Source organism: Nerophis ophidion, linkage group LG06 (genome assembly GCF_033978795.1).
Source record: "Nerophis ophidion isolate RoL-2023_Sa linkage group LG06, RoL_Noph_v1.0, whole genome shotgun sequence".
In the NCBI taxonomy this organism is placed as follows: domain Eukaryota; kingdom Metazoa; phylum Chordata; class Actinopteri; order Syngnathiformes; family Syngnathidae; genus Nerophis; species Nerophis ophidion.
This window is the reverse complement of record NC_084616.1, coordinates 24,653,946-24,676,201: the sequence shown is the minus strand read 5'-3', so window position 1 is coordinate 24,676,201 and position 22,256 is coordinate 24,653,946. Positions and strand designations below refer to the sequence as shown.

The 22,256-nt window shown below is 38.4% G+C and overlaps 1 protein-coding gene across 3 annotated transcripts in view; it reads right to left on the bottom strand.

Annotated features, from left to right (window-relative positions):
* LOC133554417 (segment polarity protein dishevelled homolog DVL-1-like) overlaps positions 1-22,256 on the bottom strand; it is an 87,509-nt gene that overhangs the window by 9,337 nt on the left and 55,916 nt on the right. For 2 of the 3 annotated variants that reach the window (XM_061903155.1, XM_061903157.1), the window contains exons 5-13: positions 20,852-20,990; positions 14,576-14,669; positions 14,364-14,433; positions 10,943-11,082; positions 10,435-10,511; positions 10,290-10,357; positions 9,900-10,208; positions 3,045-3,212; positions 2,757-2,963 (exon numbers count right to left, since the gene is read on the bottom strand). In XM_061903155.1, coding sequence (XP_061759139.1) covers positions 2,757-2,963; positions 3,045-3,212; positions 9,900-10,208; positions 10,290-10,357; positions 10,435-10,511; positions 10,943-11,082; positions 14,364-14,433; positions 14,576-14,669; positions 20,852-20,990 — 1,272 coding nt within the window. The remainder of the gene's footprint in view (positions 1-2,756; positions 2,964-3,044; positions 3,213-9,899; positions 10,209-10,289; positions 10,358-10,434; positions 10,512-10,942; positions 11,083-14,363; positions 14,434-14,575; positions 14,670-20,851; positions 20,991-22,256) is intronic. The other variant, XM_061903156.1, reaches the window with a different exon arrangement.

Genomic DNA, 22,256 nt, shown 5'->3' with positions numbered 1-22,256 from the left:
TGTGATGCTAGCGGACTCGAAGGTGCTTATTTTCATCCCAGTCGAGTGGTAATACGAGAGAAAGAAGGTGCGAATATGGTAACAAATGAAGGAAGAATTAATTCCCAAGAAAAACAGCACGGGGTCCATCGTCTGGCGGGGGTTCGGCTTCAAGCGGGAACATGTCGAATAGACAACTTTAATTTGTCAAGTGTGGGGCACAGGCGTTGCTACCAAAAGTAGCATTACATCTAATATGTAGCATCATTTGAACAGTCACCTGCTAATAACTTTAACAAATACAGTTTTGGTATGTTGACTTAATTGTGATTTCCTTCTCTGCATGAGAGTTTAAAATGAGCATATATTAATGCAGTATGAAGAAGAATATTTTAATGTAGACACGTAGAATCATCATACTGCTGTGATTATATGTATCAAGTGTTCATTCAAGGCTAAGGCAATATACCGAGATATATATCGTATATCGCGATATGGCCTAAAAATATCGTGATATTCAAAAAAAGTTGTATCGTCCAGCACTAGTCTACAGTAGACTATTCATTTTGTAACTATATTAATTACTTTCAAAAATCTTTTATTCTGAGAAACCCTTACCCTGGCACCCCATGGAGGTTTTCGGACTCTTAAGACCTCACTGATGAGTTTGTACATTCATGTTTCTTCTAAATTAAAAAACTTAATGCTAATCAACTTATATTTTTATCCAGATGAGAATCGATAAGAGAATTGATAAGAGAACTGAAAAAACTCATCGTTAAGCAGAACTGAACGTGAATCTTCTCTATTCCCACCTCTAGTCCCAGTATATAAAGTATACCCTAGGGATGACTCAGCTGATAAAAACTAAATATAGAATTACGGAAACTTGCCTTTAAGAAACGCACCCCATGAAGCACAAAACCACGTCATTTCACACTCATGCTTGTACAGAACAGAATAAACATGGATTCATGATACTGTAACTGAAAACAAGATGACGTCTGGACTGCTTCTGCTGAGGTTTAAGAACCCTGCTTGCCATAAATATTAAATTTTGTTCTTATGTTGCACACAATACCGTCCAACAACTTGAGGTTCAGTGCCTTAAATAACTGACAGACTTTAGCTGGCTATTTTTGGAAATGCACCAATAGTGTTGTTAATAGTTTCTGCTAATATCAGTAGTGCCTTTATACCTAATTAATACAATTCGAATGATCTCAAGGCACTTTACTAATGTATTGCTTTTAAAATGAGAGCAAAGGTAGCATTTGATTTAAAACCAATGAACCTGAGGGGCTGCGACATCTTTAAAAACACACTTATTTGCGCTGGCATTTAAAACACGCTGAGCTGGACACATTTATGGACATTTTTATGTTTTTATTTAGACTTTTTTACAATTTTTATGGATATTAATTATTTTACTTCATTTATAGTGCTTATTGTGCAGTACTAATTTAGTCTTTACCATTTAAATGTATTGGTTTGTTTATGTGTGATTTCATTGAATGTTCTGTACCTATTGGGATTTTTATTGTATGTATTTTTTTTACGTTTTACCTTTCTGTTTTTGAATCATACAGAACTTTGGGGCAGTAGTGGCTGTTCTTAAATTGTACTATTAGATTTAAACTAGTGGTGTCAAACAATTTACATTTTTAATCAAATGAATCAAAGGTTTTCTGGTGATTGTTTTTGATTAACAATGATTAAATATCATTAATTTGTAATCTATAATACTAGTTTTTCATTTTGAATTAGCAAAGGGACTTTAAGAAAGAATGGAATATATATGCACTTGATGTGTTTAGTAATCACCTTTGACATAATGTTTGTTTTATAAACAAAAATGTACACTCATTAATGTGTACTGGTTACTTCTTTTATATTATTAATACAGGTATTAGGCTGGAAGTGCTAATGGTGAACTGAAAACCTCCAGAATGTGCATAATATTTTGCTGGTCGACTGTTTCATCATGTTATGAATAGGGCCAACGTGCTGTTTAGCATCTTTCATACTGAAATGTTTGGTTCAACAGCCTGTCACTACCACATCAATTGCCCTACTATGCAGTGCATTTCAGGAATTTTGAGTTATTATATGCCACAGGTCTGTTAATTGCATTACAATTATAAATGATTACATTAATAATGATGATGTATTCATCCACAATAAAGTGTTAATTTTGACAGCCCTATTTTAAACACCAACTGTAACCACATAGTAAAACCCAACAGGTCTTTAGTTTTCCACTTTCCTTCAGTGCAGAGAACAACAAGCATGTAACTTTAACATAAAATATGTTAATTCAATATGAAAACAAAGAAAGATGGATAGAGATGGATGGGTTGATTCTTAAATATGGAGATTGGCAATCTCATGTCTGATCAGACTTGTTTGTGCACACCCAGTACTGCGGAGCTGCATGACGCAAGATGCTCATGCATGCATTTATTAACTGAGGCAATGCCATTGACCTTTAGCAGAAATAAATACATTGTTTGAAGTAGATTTGATACAAATATTGTTCTACTTATCTGACCTTGATTTTGGCTCAGATGTGATTTTAAACTGTTGAATTTTAAAGTACAGTACAATTCCTAACATTTACAGGACTACTTGTACTCCTACAATACCAAGCTGAGAAGCTAACAATAGCATCATCAAATGTGCCTTCTACATTCACCATGTCATGTGGTATGGTGAGTCAAATGATCTCATTAATTCCGGTTGGAAAAATTCTCTTGATCCAACTTGTCATCGCTTACCCTCACTGTGCTGGCTGCCTGCACTCCCACTGTGGCATGGGTCCGAGTATCCAGGCGGGAAGCTGGGGGGTGCAGATGGGAAGGGAGGGTAGGGGAAAGGCTGCCCACCCATTGGCCAGGGGTTGGTGGCAGGAGGAAGCGGTGCCAACGCCTCCTGCTCGGAGCCGCCTCCATTGGAGCCCTCATTTAAATTGAGCGACGCCATGTCTTATTGGACAGGAAGAGAAAAATACTAAGCAGAATGTCTCTATTGATGAACAATACACTATAAACCTTGTTATACTATACTTTGGCAGAGGTCCCCGAAGGTGTAGTAGCATTGTTCAGAGAAGGTGATCTTGTTGACAGTGTGTCTCAGGTAGCCATGTTTCAGCAGACTACTCGCATACTTCCTGGCATCTCGTCGGTCTTTGAAGCCCTCTACTCGAGAATAGAGCCAGTCTACCACGTCAGCGCCTGACACAGAAACCCAACTTTATTAACATATTGAAGAAAGTCAGTCTGTAGTAGTTGGAGGAACTTTAATTTTCTTTGACTACTTAGTTGTGGTTACGATGATACAATGACTGTTGTGCTGCTTTATATAACAATTTACAACAATTGTGTTGGCTTTTTAACTGAGGGCAGCGTTTAGCAAAGGCACCTCTAGAGAGCATGCACTCGTTAAACAATTAATTAGCTACAATAGCAAAATATAGTAAGAACTGTTTTAAAATGTCTAACTGCATTGCTTTAATAACAAGAAGAGGATAGTTTGTCCCTCTCAATCTTCTAATAAAGGTAAACAAAATGTTATAATCTGCTCTAAGTAGGATGCGATGCAGTTGTACACCACTGCAAACTACATCCACCATAATAAGCAAACATTTTTAGAAAGTTAAGACTGGTGGTTGATAAAGTTGATATTTTTCAAATGAATATTCACTATCAGCTGACAATTTGGGTCTCCAATTAACCTAAAATGCATGTTTTTTGGCAAGTGGGGGAAAGCCCACACACGCACAAGGAGACCACCTAACCCCACATAGAGAGGCAGGGCCGGCCCATGGCATAAACACTCTATGCGGTGGTTTAGGGCCGCAACCTCTCGGAGGGGGGAAGCCTAGGTCTGGAGCCTATCTTAACTACAATTGGGGAAAGCCGGAGTTCACCCTGGACAAGTCACCACCTCATCGCAGGGTCATAACTTGTAAAATATAAATAATACATACTTTTTGAATATCTAATTATAAACAAGGGACAGCGTGGCGATGTTGGGAGAGTGGCTGTGCCAGCAATCTGAGGGTTCCTGGTTCAATCCCCACCTTCTACCATCCTAGTCACGTCAGTTGTGTCCTTGAGCAAGACACTTCACCCTTGCTCCTGATGGCGCCTGGTTAGCGCCTTGCATGGCAGCTCCCGGCATCAGTGTGTGTGAATGGGTGAATGTGGAAATACTGTCTAAGCGCTTTGGGCTCCTTAAAAAAGGGGTTGAAAACCGTTATATAAGTACAACCATTTCCCATTTAATTTTACATACTTGAAGTGCATTTTTGTTGGTTTTGTTTTTTTATGCACACACTACCATATTCTACTTCTGATCGCCAGTAATAATACACAGTAGGTAAGAATTTTTAACTATGAATTTAATATTTTCATAGCTAGAGCATTTAAATAATTTTACAACTTTCTAAGTATTTATTCTATGCATTAAATACCACCCACATAGTGACCTTTACAAGCTGCAAACTTCGAAGAGCGATGTGGCGGTAAAACTGTACCACAATATTGCAATAGAAATATATAGGATATCAATATAAAATGCGTTTGCTAAATATATATTTTTTGGTCCGAAAAAAAAAAAGAAGAAAGAATGAAGCATGGTTGGTTGCATGAAGAAAAGCACTCGTAAGCTGTGTCTAAATTCAGGGGCTGCATCCTTCCAAGGACCCAGCACATGCGGTCGGCAAAGTGTGGGTCATGGCAAGAGTACTCCAGCAACGGTCTAGCCTACGGAACACTTCCTGGTTACGGCAGTAGTCCCCGTCTCTTACATTTACGTCATGTATCTGCTGCTCCGTCACGTGAAGTTGAATAATAACGAACTCAAGTGGCCTAGTTGTTAGAGTGTCCGCCCTGAGATTGGTAGGTGTCATTACACCTAGTGCGTGTGTGTGACAATTATTGGTACTTTAACTTTAAGAATGATGAATTATAGGATTTTCCTGAGGTTAGAGCCGAACGATCATGGGAGTTGGTTGTCATGAAGATGTTTCACGTGTTGACAAGCATTCTAAAGTTGTTATTCCTAATTATTAGTAAATGATGGACCTAGTTTTATGCTTGTGTGTAGTTTTGTAGTGGGACAGGTAGCTTTAAAAAAATGCAGACAATCCAGAAGATATCCCTAAACTAATCCTCACGGTCTATCCATACAGCAACACTATACAATCCTATTTAGCAGTGACTTTATTTATATGTGATTTACAATTGGTGTAGTTTTCTAATCTTGTCAAGTTGCTTTTATTATAGCCAGTAACAGTAAATATTGGGATAGCATAATAATATTATCATATAATTATTTGCATTGAATGCAGAGGAAATGAATCACGACAATTGTAGTTTCAGCACATGAGTGTATTCATTTATACAGGTTATAAAAATACTTTGTTTTTAAATGATCATCCAAATACAAATCCATACACGTGTTTGGTGTAATTTATTTTTAGTCTGATGTCCTTTAAAATGCCTTTTTCAAATCTGTGTCCTCTTTGATTGTTCTGTACAGCAAATAAAAACAATTTAAAAAAAAGATTAACACAAGATCATTTTAATCATTTATCAAACTAAAATCAAATAACATGCAAATGTAAAATGCAAAAAACAGCTAAAACTAATATTGGCACATTGATGCAGACACTTATAATACTTCACTATTCCGGCCAAAAATTAACAGAACATAATTAAGTAAACTTCTTGCAGTCTAAAAAAGTAAATTTAAAGATGTACAGCTTTACTTCCAAAGGCTAAAAAAAGCACCAGGCACAAAACTGTCTGCAATGGATATATGGCTCTCCTCGGGGTAAAGAGAGGAGCAAAGAGCTAGGAGGTCTTTCAACATTATGATAGTCAAGGTGCCTAATTTTAACACAAATGTATACCCCTGTTGTCACCCCAGCTTGACATGTCTGCTTTTAACTGTTTTAAATTAATAAATAAAGCTATACTTACATTTTAAAGTCGCTCTTTCCGCTCCACATAGTGTGGCCATGTTGAGAACCATTTTCAGATTTGAGTGTGCAAAGGATCTCGGAATATGAAAGGACGTGAAGTGTACACGGATGCACACGTTCTGCTTATGGGAAAAAAAGGAAAATTTTTCGGCCGGATTCGAAGGACAATTGGAACTTTTTTTAAATTGGGACAGCCTATGTGCACCACGATTAATGCAGCACCCCAAAAATACACACTGCAAGGGTTGCAGCCGCCGATCTGCTAAGCTAGCAAAACAGGAAGGATCAGTGAACAAGGGGAGGGACAGAGGGACACACTAACAGTATCAACAATATCAGGTAGTTGTATCAAATTTGGTTGCGCCATCTCCCTGTCTCACTGTGGATTCTCTGCATGGAGTGAGAAGGGAAATCAAAAATGAGTGCTGCAGACAGCGAATAATTTGTCGATAAAACAGGAAAACTTACCTCGAAATTGTGGCAGTTTTTTGCACTTTTTTAAACGGACTGTAATCATTCAACGCACTCATCTTTTTTTATTTTTAAACCACGTCCGTTCACTATTCGGATGTACGGAAACAACAGATAGGAACTAAAAGCGCAGGACTAAATTACTAAAATAAATAACAAAATGTAACACGCGTTACTTAAAAAAATAATAGTTTTGTCCAAAAATGTATTTAAATAATACTTACTGTATAACATAAATTAATTTCCAAATAAAAAAAAAAAGTAATTTAGAATTTTGTTTCGATCGATTTTTTGAAGTGTTTCCCATGGTTGTGTTGAGATTTTCTTTCCTTTCTGCCTTAATACATATATGCGGGGGATTATAATCAGAGGAAAGGTACATTTGAAATAAACATTAAAGGCCTACTGAAACCTACTACTACCGACCACGCAGTCTGATAGTTTATATATCAATGATGAAATATTAACATTGCAACACATGCCAATACAGCCTTTTTAGTTTACTAAATTGCAATTTTAAATTTCCCGCGAAGTGTCGTGTTGAAAACGTCGCGGTATGATGACTCGTATGATGACGCGTGCGTTTGACGTCTCGGGTTGTAGTGGACATTATTTTCCAGCCCGATCCAAGCTATAAGTAGTCTGCTTTAATCGCATAATTACACAGTATTCTGGACATCTGTGTTGCTGAATCTTTTGCAATTTGTTCAATTAATTATGGAGAAGTCAAAGTAGAAAGATGGAGGTGGGAGCTTTTAGCCTTTAGCCACACAAACACAGTCGGTGTTTCCTTGTTTAAAATTCCCGAAGGCGAAGCTTTACTATGGATCAGAGCGGTCAAGCAAAAATGGATCCTGACCAAATGTCAACCTGCAGTTTTTGAGGAGAAAATTGTGGTAATAAGTTTGCTCTTACCGGCGACATCGGCGATATCAGCGGAGCTTCCAGCAGCGTGACTTACCTCAGAGACACTGGGTCAACACACGTACCCGTGGCCACACCCCTCCGACTTTAGGTACTATTTAATCTCACTATAACACTAACACAATGGGCAGATAAGGGATTTTCCAGAATTAGCATAGTAAATGTGTGTAATAACATCTGCAATCGCCTTTTTTTTCTTTTCTTTTTTTCGAGTACTTTACTCTCAATATCCTCATCCACGAATCTTTCATCCTCGCTCAAATTAATGGGGCAATTGTCGCTTTCTCGGTCGGAATAGCTCTTGCTGCTGGAGGCTCACATTATAAACAATGTGAGGATGTGAGGAGCCCTGCAACTAGTGACGTCACGCGCACATTGTCTGCTACTTCCAGTAAAGGCAAGGCTTTTTTATTAGCGACCTAAAGTTGCGAACTTTATCGTCGATGTTCTCTACTAGATCCTTTCAGCAAAAATATGGCAATATCGCGAAATAATCAAATATGACACATAGAATGGACCTGCTATCCCCGTTTGAATAATACAATCTCATTTCAGTAGGGCTTTAACATTTAATATATTTTTCTCCTGGTCCAGATTTTCCATAGGTCATAAAAAATATCAATAATTATCGATATCAACCAATTTAAAAAACTAAAATCATAATACAATGTTTTCAGCCATATTGCCCAGCCCTAACTACAATACCTACTAGGATAAAACCCTTAGCATGTTACACAAGTAATATCAAACACCAGTAAAGAGCCCACACACAAAATTCTTGTTTAGGGCCACATAAATCCAAGGCACAGAGGCCATGACGGAGAGTGCATCCATCCAGCCATCCATCTTCTTCTGCTTATCAGAGGTCGGGTTGCGGGGGTAGCAGCCTAAGCAGGGAAGCCCAGACTTCCCTCTCCCCAGCCACTTCGTCTAGCTCTTCCCGGGGGATCCCGAGGCGTTCCCAGGCCAGCCGGGAGACATAGTCTTCCCAACGTGTCCTGGGTCTTCCCCATGGCCTCTTACCGGTTGGACGTGCCCTAAACACCTCCCTCGGGAGGCGTTAGGGTGGCATCCTGACCAGATGCCCGAACCACCTCATCTGGCTCCTCTCGATGTGGAGGAGCAGCGGCTTTACTTTGAGTTCCTCCCGGATGACAGAGCTTCTCACCCTATCTCTAAGGGAGAGCCCCGCCACACGGTGGAGGAAACTAATTTCGGCCGCTTGTACCCGTGATCTTATCCTTTCGGTCATGACCCACAGCTTATGACCATAGGTGAGAATGGGAACGTAGATCGACCAGTAAATTGAGAGCTTTGCCTTCCGGCTCAGCTCCTTCTTCACCACAACGGATCGGTACAGCGTCCGCATTACTGAAGACGCCGCACCGATCCGCCTGTCGATCTCACGATCCACTCTTCCTCCACTCGTGAACAAGACTCCTAGGTACTTGAACTCCTCTACTTGGGGCAGGGTCTCCTCCCCAACCCGGAGATGGCACTCCACCCTTTTCCGGGAGAGGACCATGGACTCGGATTTGGAGGTGCTGATTCTCATTCCGGCCGCTTCACACTCGGCTGCGAACCGATTCAGTGAGAGCTGAAGATCCCAGCCAGATGAAGCCATCAGGACCACATCATCTGCAAAAAGCAGAGACCTAATCCTGTGGTCACCAAACCGGACCCCCCCAATGCCTTGACTGCGCCTAGAAATTCTGTCCATAAAAGTTATGAACAGAATCGGTGACAAAGAGCAGCCTTGGCGGAGTCCAACCCTCACTGGAAACGTGTCCGACTTACTGCTGGCAATGCGGACCAAGCTCTGACACTGATCGTACAGGGAGCGGACTGTCACAATAAGACAGTCCGATACCCCATACTCTCTGAGCACTCCCCACAAGACTTCCCGAGGGACACGGTTGAATGCCTTCTCCAAGTCCACAAAGCACATGTAGACTGGTTGGGCAAACTCCCATGCACCCTCAAGAACCCTGCCGAGAGTATAGAGGTGGTCCACAGTTCCACGACCAGGACGAAAACCACACTGTTCCTCCTGAATCCGAGGTTCGACTATCCGGCGTAGCCTCCTCTCCAGTACACCTGAATAAACCTTACCGGGAAGGCTGAGGAGTGTGATCCCACGATAGTTGGAACACACCCTCCGGTCCCCCTTCTTAAAGAGAGGGACCACCACCCCGGTCTGCCAATCCAGAGGTACCGCCCCGGATGTCCACGCGATGCTGCAGAGTCTTGTCAACCAAGACAGCCCCACAGAATCCAGAGCCTTAAGGAACTCCGGGCGGATCTCATCCTCCCCTGGGGCTTTGCCACTGAGGAGCTTTTTAACTACCTCAGCAACCTCAGCCCTAGAATAGACGGAGAGTCATGCTCATTATCTCCTGACAACCAACTGCCAACTGCCAACATGCTCATTGTTAGGCCAAAGGGCAGCCGTGAATTTAAACATTAATAAACAAGTTTATTTGTCAATAATTATTGAAAACAAATATATTGTTTATAAAGATTACTTTTTTCTCACCAATAACAGCATTGGAAATAGTGATCTTCAACCACATTCTGTCACGAATCTCCAGGCCAGAGTCTGGCAACTGCATTATCTTGACAATGGTCGCCATATCGGTTTTGCTTGTTGATAGAGGCAAATCGTCGAACTCTGCAAATAGCAAAAAATCCAAAATTAATTGAAATGACCAACTACAGTTAAACATTGCCATCCTACGGTATAACGGAATGAGGGTGCTGTTGTTACCATAGTGAGGGTAGGGTCCTGTTAGGGCAGTGGTGTGTGAAATCCAGGCAGCAGGGTCAATGGGTCTGACCGGCTCAGCTGCTCATAGTGACAAAAAAATAACTTTGATATAGGTATGACAAATCATTGTCTTTCAGATGATTATAATATTAGTCGTACCACGAGGGATGGTAAAGTAGCTTCTCGGAGAAGGGTCCCAACATTTGGCAACAGTCAGACTAATAGGACTAGACAAAAAAAAAATATATATATAAAGATCATTTTGATAACATTTTTACTTAATACTTATAAAACCTAAAATTACCCTGTTTTGGAAACAATTTCTCTCAGGATTCTTACAGCATCGTCGTTGCTCATGTTTTCAAAGTTTACGTCATTCACCTATGTGGCAAAAGTAAAATTGGTAATTTAAAACTCAGTGGACACTTCAATAGGTACATATGCTCAACTTTACAGTTGTATAAATTCTTCAGCTTGTTTTTAATTTTGCTTGAGCAGCCCCTTACTGGATATGGAAAAAAGAGGACAGGAAAAGAATGAATTTGTTTAAATAAAAGCATGTCCAAATTAAGCATTTTAGCATTAAAGACTAAAGTAAAGTAAAACTAAAGGGCAAAATAGACTTTTGACAACCAAGTTGAACCACTTAAAGAGATGACTGCATTGGAGTTGTTAAATATAAATACAATCAAATAATTAAGATGAACTTCCTCAGGAGTCACATTCTCTTTTTACAAGAAAGCAATAGTCAAACTTTAAAATGTTTCTCAGTTGTTAGATTAAAATCATAATATCTGGATGCACTTGTGTACCTGGAGGAGCATGTCTCCAGGTTCTATTCTGCCATCAGCAGCCACAGCTCCACCCTTCATGATGGAGCCAATGTAGATTCCGCCGTCACCACGGTCGTTACTCTGACCAACAATACTGATGCCAAGAAAGTTGTACTTCTCTGTTGGGGAGACAGAGTGGAGAGAATTAGCCCATTATGGGGCAAAGAACCATATTTGGTACTTAACCTAAACCACATGCATTACTATGGCAATAGAGCTATGTAACTTTCTACAATCAATCACAACAATCAGAAAGACAATGACAATTGTACATATACAGTACAGGTCAAAAGTTTTGACACACCTTCTCATTTACAACACAACTGATGGTCCCAACCCCATTGATAATGAAGCAATTCCACTAATCAATCCTGATAAGGCAAACCTGTGAAGTGAAACCATTTCAGGTGACTACCTCTTAGATAGTAGATTAGATAGTACTTTATTTATTCCGTCAGGAGAGTCCCTTCAGGAAAATTACAATTTTCAGCACAATCCCATTCAAGATCAGACAAACATTAAAGGGAGACAGAACAGGATCGCTGACGGGTCTGCCAGCTTCCAGCGCTCCTTACAAAAAAAGATGAGATACAGGTAATTCATCGAGAGAATGCCAAGAGTGTGCAAAACAGTAATCAGACCAAAAGGTGGCTATTTTGAAGAAACTAGAATATAACACATTTTTTCAGTTATTTCACACTTTTTTGTTAAGTACATAACTCCACGTGTTTATTCATAGTTTTGACGCTTTCAGTGACAATCCACAATGTAATGAAAATAAAGAAAATGCATCGAAAGAGAAGGTGTGTCCAAACTTTTTGGCCTGTACTGTATGTATGTGTATATATATACACACACACACACACAGATATATATATATATAATATATACATATATATATATATACACACATACATATATATACACATATATCCATATATATACACATATATCCATATATACACATATCAATATATATATACACATATATCAATATATATATACACTTATCTATATATATATATATATATATATATATATATATATATATATATATATATATATATATATGCAGATATATATATATATATATAAATATATATATACGCATATATATATATATGTATATATACACACACATCTATCTATCTATCTATGTATTTATATATATCTAATCTATCTATCTATCTATCTATATCTATATCTATATATATCTATATATATATATATATATATATATATATATATATATATATACATTAACACATTAGGGCTGCGAATCTTTGGGTGTCCCACGATTCGATTCAATATCGATTCTTGGGGTCACGGTTCGATTCAAAATCATTTTTTTTTTTCAATTCAACACGAATCTCGATTCAAAAACATTTTTTTCCCGATATAAAAGGATTCTCTTTTCATTCAATACATAGGATTTCAGCAGGATCTACCCCAGTCAGCTGGCATGCAAGCAGAGTACCGTGTTTTTCGGACTATAAGTCGCAGTTTTTTTCATAGGGGGTGCGATTTATACTCAGGAGCGACTTATGTGTGAAATTATTAACACATTACCGTAAAATATCAAATAATAATATTTAGCTCATTCACGTAAGAGACTAAATGTATAAGATTTCATGGGATTTAACAATTAGGAGTGACATATTGTTTGGTAACCTTATAGCATGTTCTATATGTTATACTTATTTGAATGACTCTTACCATAATATGTTACGTTAACATACCAGGCACCTTCTCAGCTGCTTATTTATGCGTCATATAACGTACACTTATTCAGCCTGTTGGTTACTATTCTTTATTTATCTTAAATTCCCTTTCAAATGTCTATTCTTGGTGTTGGGATTTATCAAATACATTTCCCCAAAAAATGCGACTTATACTCCAGTGCGACGTATATATGGTTTTTTCCTTCTTTGCATTTTCGGCAGGTGCGACTTATACTCCGGAGCAACTTATACTCCGAAAAATGCGGCAGTAGATTTCTTTTTACAAGCTTTTATAATTGTAAAGGACAATATTTCATCAACTGATTGCAATAACGTAAATTTGTTTTAACTATTAAACGAACCAAAAATATGACTTATTTTATCTTTGTGAAAATATTAGACACAGTGTGTTGTCAAGCTTATGAGATGCAATGCAGGTGTAAGCCACTGTGACACTATTTATTTTTATAAATGTCTAATGATAATGTCAATGAGGGATGTTGTCAAGCTTATGAGATGCAATGCAGGTGTAAGCCACTGTGACACTATTTATTTTTATAAATGTCTAATGATAATGTCAATGAGGGATTTTTAATCACTGCTTTGCTGAAATTATAACTAATATTGATACTGTTGTCGATGATATTCATTTTTTTTCCACTACTTTTGGTTTGTTCTGTGTCGAGTTTGTGTATTCTCTCAATTGCTCTGTTTATTGCAGTTCTGAGTGTTGCTGGGTCAGGTTTAGTTTTGGAATTGGACTGCATTGTCATGGTATTGCAGTGTATTGTTTTGTTGGATTAATAAAAACATTTATAAAATAGATTTAAAAAAAAAAAGAGAATCGATTTCGAATTGCACAACGTGAGAATCGCGATTCAAATTCGAAACGATTTTTTCCCACATCCCTAATATACATACATATATAATTCATACATATATACACATATATACATATTTACACATATACATATACTGTGTATACACACACACGCGCAAACACTTTTATGTTTCCACAAATACATACTGTATTTACAAAATAGTAAAAACTTCAAAATCTTTGGCAGTGAGTCTTTTAAGAAAACGATCTGTGTGGTTTTGGAACATGTGGAAATGTAATGTAATTTATTTCAGAAGCGTGACGCTCAAGTCACTGATTAGCATCCAACCATGCCTTTATTGACCTTGCTTTGGAGCCAAGTCATGCTTGAACAGAACAGGGACCGTGTCCAAACTATTCTTTTACAGATAAAAGCATTGACTTGTCACAAATGTTTTGTAGATGAATAATTGAGATTCAGTGTGTACCAACTGGTCTATTTGTCCATGGAGTATTAACGGTGTTGCATACTTTTTAATTACTGAAGCAAGAAAAACATTTGACGCGGCAACAAAGCCGCCTCAAGCACTTTCAGCCTTGATAAATCACATTGCGGGCAGTAAATAATTACATTTGCATTTGGAAAATCTGCATATACATGAAAACCGACAGGCTAAATGGATTGTGCTCGCTATTTTAAACATTTAGGGGACGTAATCCTCAGTGCACAAATTTCGTAGATTAGCTTTGAGTGTGGCCATGCGTTGTGATGTTTGCATGTGTTTTATGCAAACCTTTAATAGGTATAACAATATAAAACTCTATAAAAAGTTGCATTATCAAGATATTACAAACTTACCCATGTTAAGTGTAACAGTGATGATGTTGAGGCTCATGGTTGAGTCTGTGATACTGCTAAAGGATGAAGACTGGAAAGGCAAAATAAGAACACATGAAGTACATGGTAAATAACTAAATGTGGCATGCAGTCAGTATCATTTAAGCTGCTCATTTGTCTCTCCCTCCATGTCAAACTCAATTTGGTTAATAATGTGACTTAAAGGCGCTCACCCGATCTATTTTAGCCACTTTATGCCTCCGCCGGCGTAGCTTGTGCCTGCGCATCAACTGGGAGGAAGTACTGTGTTCGGTAGAGTTACTGAGCCTAAAAGAAAACAAAATAATTTATATTGAATTAAAGGATATGCAAACCGTGAACTTAGTATATATGTATATGCAAGTAAATGTACAGACACTATCACTGCCATTTCATTTGCAATACACTTGTACAATGTAACGTGAGGGGGGAAAACGTGAACAGCTGTTTTGTTGTGCAAATATATTTGTCTTTCAATAAATATAACAGAAACATGCATGTATTAAACAAATATATAAACAGCAAAGTGAGTCAGATTCTGAATTTTAGTCACCCCCAACACCTGAAAAATAAATATTTAAAATACAAACCCCGTTTCCATATGAGTTGGGAAATTGTGTTAGATGTAAATATAAACGGAATACAATGATTTGCAAATCCTTTTCAACCCATATTTAATGGAATGCACTACAAAGACAAGATATTTGATGTTCAAACTCGTAAAATTATTTTTTTTTTGCAAATAATAATTAACTGCGAACTTCATGGCTGCAACACGTGACAAAGTAGTTGGGAAAGGACATGTTCCCCACTGTATTACATCACCTTTTCTTTTAACAACACTCAAAAAACGGTGATGTAACACAGTGGTGAACATGTCCTTTCCCAACTACTTTGGCACGTGTTGTAGCCATTAAATTCTAAGTTAATTATTATTTGCAAAAAAAATAAAGTTTATGAGTTTAAACATCAAATATCTTGTCTTTGTAGTGCATTCAATTAAATATGGCTTGAAAAGGATTTGCAAATCATTGTATTCCATTTATATTTACATCTAACACAATTTCCCAACTCATATGGAAACGGGGTTTGTACATAAATAATCAATATTTGGATATTATCCCTTGATTCAGAATCGTTCATGTTTCAAATGTAATGCGTCGAAGAAACGATCATTTTTACTTCCTCTTAAACAACAAAACACGTTGCCTTGTTCCTTTATATTAAAAAAAAAACAAGCAAAAAGGTAATACATTTTTATTTTGCGACATTGACGAAAAAAATCGTTAAGGTTTCTCATTATAGTCGTTGACGTCATCGTTTGTGTTTTCCCCAACAGAAACCAACAAAAATGGCCTCATGTCAAAAACACGAATAAAACTTGCTCAGTTTGTGACACAGACAGTTCTTCTCATGGCAGTAGGTCTGTTGTGCGCCAGCATTTAAAGCAGAGGAATGACTGACTGAGGATGCAGTCTCCAACTTTCCTAGGTAAGACAGTAGCTTGTTACCAAGCTAATAATGGAGACAGAGTTGTGTGAAAACATTTTTATAATGTAGGGCGTAAGGACAGAGGTAGTTGTTTTAATGACATTAACGATGGATCAGTATATCGGACAGTTGCTTCTTAGCGCTACAACCACAACACACAAGTCTCTCAGCAAAACCCGTCCGACCGGAACTCTCTAACCCTAACTAAAGTTCTGTGGGTGAATTATGTAAATTATGTAATCAAGCCAAAATCCTTCAGCTAAACTTTGTCATTTTACACATGTGTAGCTTTTGAAACAAATCATCCTCACAAAATGTACTTTTATCTTTGAAGAAGGTCCATAGATTTGGTATTTTGTTGTTTGTTTTTATTGCTGCGATTTTGACTGTCCTTTGTTTACATGAACATTGTTTGGGGGGGGATTAGCAGTTTACCTGTCCTGGCTTTAAAATAGGAATGCAATGATTAGTCAACATTGTCGACAAATGTCGACACTAAAATTTGTCGGCGACATATTTGTCAACAATAGTCGTGATGACATCACTTGCTTTTTTCTGGGCGGAAGCGGGTCCGTGCCGCCACTCACAAAAATGGGACCACTTAAAGGAGGAGTTGCCGACCTGTCATTTTGTAATCGACTGGTCGATATTTGGGACTCTCCAGGTAGGTCGATCTCGTTATTGATATAGAAAAACCCCATCACATCACATTGCTTCGTGGTTAGAGTGTCCGCCCTGAGATCGGTAGGTTGGGAGTTGAAACCCCGAACAAGTCATACCAAAGACTATACAAATGGGACCTCCCTGCTTGACACTCAGCATCAAGGGTTGGAATTGGGGGTTAAATCACCAAAAATGATTCCCGGGCGCGGCCACCGCTGCTGCCCACTGCTCCCCTCACCTCCGAGGGGACGATCAAGGGTGATGGGTCAAATGCAGGGAATAATTTCGCCACACCTAGTGTGCGTGTGTGAGACAATCATTGGTACTTTAACTTTAACTTTAGAAAGAGGTTCTGCAGCCTCCGTAGCAGAACCTCCATCTGTAAACAGCTTCTTCCCTCAGGCCATAAGACTCTTGAACGGATCATAATAATCCCCTCAATTCCCCCCAAAAACGGATTAACTCACTGAAATATATAGACAATATAAAATGCATCCATAAACGTGGATGCACATGCAAAAGTGCAATACATTTATTTGTACAGTAATGTCCATCCATCCATTTTCTATCGCTTATTCCCTTATTTGGGGTCGCGGGGGGCGCTGGCGCCTATCTCAGCTACAATCGGGCGGAAGGCGGTGTACACCCTGGACAAGTTGCCACCTCATCGCAGGGCTGTATTTATCTATATCTGCACATTATTGTTCTTTTGTCCTGCACTACAACGAGCTAATGCAATGAAATGTTGTTCTTATCTGTACTGTAAAGTTCAAATTTGAATGACAATAAAAGGAAGTCTAAGATTTGTTAACCCTCCCCCTTTGGAGCGCGACCAATGAAAATTCTGGTATCCTCCTTTACCTCCCAGAAAGTGTCCATTGTCCAATGAAAAAGTGTGCTGTCTCATGTATGTCCCATGCAGTCATTTGCATCTTTGCAAGGTGTATATCTATCCATTTTCTACCGCTTGTCCCTTTTGGGGTAACGGGGGTCCCTTTTATACACAGCTAAAACAGAGATCCCACAAAAGGAAACCAAAGCATTTAATTTTCACCCATAATGGCAGGAAAAGTCAATTTTTTGCTTGTCACAGATAAGAGTTCATGTTTGTTATGCCACCAAACTCAAACCTTCAGTAAAAAGGTAAATTGGAGGGGCATCACAACATGAACCACCCATAAATCAAGGCGTTCTTTCCACCACATACTGCTCTTTGTGTAAAAAAAATTTGAGGAGCTAAAATCATAATTGAAAGCACAGCAGTGGCTCTTTGTTACACCTGCTGTGCGACATCAGCCTGCCACTGAAGCAACATTTTGTGTAAATTAGCTTTTGGCTAAATAAGAAGTCATCCACTGACGGACAAAAAATTAAAGGAGGTGATGAATACTACAGCCAACACACTTTTCAACGATTACAAAAACAAAAACAAAATCAGCGCAGCTATCGACAGCACCCCACTCGGACCCGCAACTGTGACGAAGAGGATGGAATCATGTCAGAGAACGTGGACAGAAAATGTGATTTTTGGACATTGTCACTCATTTGCATTTAATAGACAGAATAAAATGTGAGGATATTTTCTATACATGCAATGCAAAATATGTGTGAGACAATGACATCCCCACCCGTAATCTCATAACGATCACTTCTGATGGAGAGCCATCAATGCGCAGTGCACGTGTGGGCTTTATTGGATTTTCCGCTTGTTCCGACACTAATTAATCAACTCAATTAAAGCCAAACCTCTTCAACACGGCTTATTTAAGGCATTAATGGACAAGCTTGACGCCACTTACGGTAACCTAATTCTCAATGCTGATGTTTGCTTGCTCAGTCATGGCAGAGTGTTGCAAATATTTGTTGATTTGCTGCCAGAAATCAATACGTTTCTGTCTATGAGTAATCAGGAGCACAAATACTGTAACTGTCCGATGATGCAAGGCTGCTTGACCTGGGGGTTTCGACAGATTTAAACTCAAAACGGAATGCTTTCAACATTGAAATTCAGGGGAAAAACAAGCACCTGGCCCAAAAGATAAGTGCAGTGAATGCATTCAAGGCCAAATTGTGTGTTTAGACTACTCATGACAAAAAAAGAAACTAACACATTTACCTATCCTGGAAAAAAAATCTCAAACCATCAAGGATAAAGCTGTGTTCCACCCAGAGTTGTACTGCACACACACACCTTGACAAAGTGACAACAGAGGTCAGTGGGCATTTTGGAGATGTAAATGTCATGGAAGACATTATATTAAACCCTTTCCATTGATGTAGAACAGGTAGCAGCCAAATTCAAACATGCTTTTGATTTACAAATTGATGTTGACAAGGAAATAATTGATTTGGAAAATTACATTGAATTGAAAACCAGAGCAGCGAACAGCGACTTTTGGGAACTGGAGAGAGAAGTTCCCCCTCCTCACTGCATGTGCACTAAAACTGGCTGCCTACTTTGGTTCTACTCACATGTGTGAAATGGCTTTTTCCATCCATCCATCCATTTTCTACCGCTTATTCCCTTTCGGAGTCGCGGGGGGCGCTGGCGCCTATCTCAGCTACAATCGGGCGGAAGGCGGGGTACACCCTGGACAAGTCGCCACCTCATCGCAGGGCCGAAATGGCTTTTTCACAAATTAAAATAATAAACTCAAAGTATAGGAGCTGTATTACTGCAGACACCTCACAGACTGCTTCAGACAAACTCTGTGCAATTATGAACCAAATTACACAAAACGTAGTCATAACCATGACGCTGACTTGAGTGACATAGTGAAAATTCAATAATGCAAGTTCACACGCTTTAAATTTACTTGGCAATTCATATTTTTTGTTAACTGCAAAATATGTTGGTTTTTTTCAATGTAAAGTCTGAGCAAAACAAAATGTGGCAACAGCTAAGGCGTGTATTATTATCAAATAAAAGCCTTGAGTTGGAAGGAATTTGGTCCTTTATTTTAACAGCGTCAAAAGATGATCCTTCCTTGGTCCATGGCTGAGACTGAGGATCTTAGGCCCAAAAAGGTTGGTGACCACTGATTTTAAGTGTGAGAACATTTCCTCCTATTCTTATTAAAAACATGTATACCTTGCTCCTTTTGCAAAGCAGACCTTGTTATTTATGGCAATACATACGATCGGGATGTCTGGACTCAACTTCGGTACCCTGCTAGCAAACTAATAAGTGTGAGACAAAGTTGTGTTAAAAATAACTTTAACTATCATTTTAGTTCAAATCAGCCAGCCAAACTTTGTCTACATAAAACGGCATCAATTTGCGATGCAAGAAAAACAAAATTGTGACTCGCGTGCACAAACAGACACACGCAGACAAAGACATTAGGCAACAATGCGACGCTATCATAAGATTAAACATACCATCTAATAGATAGCCAACATGTTAATAATTATTTAGTGATGCAATTCAAGCCAAATAGAGTACTATAACAGCCAAGACTTAATCAATAGTCAATATACCAGTATGCAGCTCTTTAAACATCATGACAAAATGCTTCTTTCCTTTTTAAGGGAGTTAGATTTAGTGTTGTGTTGTTTTTATTGCTGCTATTTTAACTGTTTTTTTTATATATAAACAAAGTTCATTGTTTTTATAGCACTTTGCCTTTCCTGATGATGCGGTTCTGTTGTTGTTGTTGTCTCTGTCTTATCCCCTCAGGTCCCCGCAGTTTCTCCCCTCTGTCTTCCTTTTTTTCTCTCTGTCTATCTACTCCTGCTCCGGTCCAGCTGCACCAAACATTAATATAAATACATTTAATAAAGTCAAATACGATTAAGGCAAATAGAGAAGTATCTCACAGTTCGCTTTTGCAAAGCAAATATGGGCATGTACATCTACAATATGATTTGCCTGAGTAGCTGGACAGAACAGGAAAAAAAAAAGGACTACAATGTAAGACTCATTTAAATTTTTGTTACAGCTGAATGAGCAGCACAGTTACAGTATGAATACATTTTTATGAATGAATTAGTCATCTTTGTTGTTTTAGGGACATGCCTTAAAAAAACTTAAGTTGCTTTTAAAAGTCGATCGAAAAATTATAGCCAATAAATGTGTGTATGCTTCATAATCCGACTCGTCGACTTATCCATTAACTCTGACTTAGAGCATTATATTGTATCGTGTCTGACTAATCAGTGATCTGTATATGTTCCTCAAAGTGTCAAAGGCAGAACTGCCAAAATAGATTAACCATCTACTTTTTTAACAACTTAAAAGCTACAAATACATGCTGTACTGCATGGTTCCAGGAGTATACGAAGCAAAATCCAGTAAGGTGCAGGTGAGACATTACCTGCTTGCGTCTTCGTCTTCCTCGCTGTCAACAAACGAGCTGGATTCCAGCTCGCTGCTCATCATCGAGGTGCTGTCATAACCCATGGCCGAGTCCCTTGCTGTGCGCTCCGATTTAGAGTAACCGTTGATTCTAGGGACTGGAGGGAGAAAAAGCACAGCAGCCAAAAAATTAGATGTCGACAGAGCAACCAAAAACAGGAAAGTAAGCGAAAGATTGGTGGAACTCACCAGCCATAATATTAGGTACATTAGCTAAATTCTCTCTTAACAGTACGGTGGCATGGAAGTGCATAACACTTTACCTTTTACGAAACAAATTACAATTACAGAACAACATTTTTTTTATGAAACTGTAAACTCTTGTCTTTTGTTTTTGTGTTTTCTGAAATTGTAAACGGTTACGTTTTTTGTTCATTTGTTTTTTTAAATTGTAAGTTGTTTCGTGCACTATGTGAGTTTCACCATTGGAGACACTCATTTATTGCACCTTCATGTTATCATGGTCCTACTTTTGTTTTTGGTATGTTTTGCACATTTTCATATGTAGCAAACATCTATTTATTACTCTTTCCAGGCATTTTAGAGGAAGTGGTCCCCAACCTTTTTTGCAACACAGACTGGTTTAATGTAGGCACTATTTTCAGGCACCAGCTTTCCACTTGTGCCAGATAAATACAGCAAAGATAAGTGCATGAAAAATACAACTCACTGTAACGCTTAATTAGTGGGATCCCTGGGCTTGTTTCTTTGCAATGAGATGCAGATGTAAATCAGCCTTTGGTTACAATCTATCATATCTATATTGTATATGATCATTAATGTGCATTGTATCATGTCACAAAGTCGTTTATAAATTATTTAATGTTTCTCTGTGGCCAGGTAGCAAATCCATCACGGACCTGTGCCGGTCCCTGGACTGGTGGTTGGGGACCACTGCTGTAGTGCATCTACAATGGAACCCACTTTTTAGCTTGCTGAAGTTATGCCCTGGAAGAGCTTGGCACTAACTGCAGGTGTGCCCTGGAAAACACCAGTGGCTACCAAAAAAAAAAAAAAATTAAATTTGTTTTATTCAGCTCCTTAAGTCATCCAGCAGCTATGAAATTACAAAATCATATAGCTGAAAAGTCAATATTTTGGCGCAACTGCCAGATTACAAGCACTTTTCAGACAAGCTAAATAAAGAGGCAAAACAGCTCCAGTAGAACAGTTATAGATTTGATAAACAACAGACAGTGTGCTAAATAATTATATTTGTATTTTTTTTCTCTCAACATTTTGGTTGATGATCACTATAAATTATACATATCCATTAAGACAGACATGCTAAATGTATTGCGATCTTTATTTTTTTCAATGAAGAGACATAATTTTCTGTGCACAAATTTAGTAGATTAGTTGAG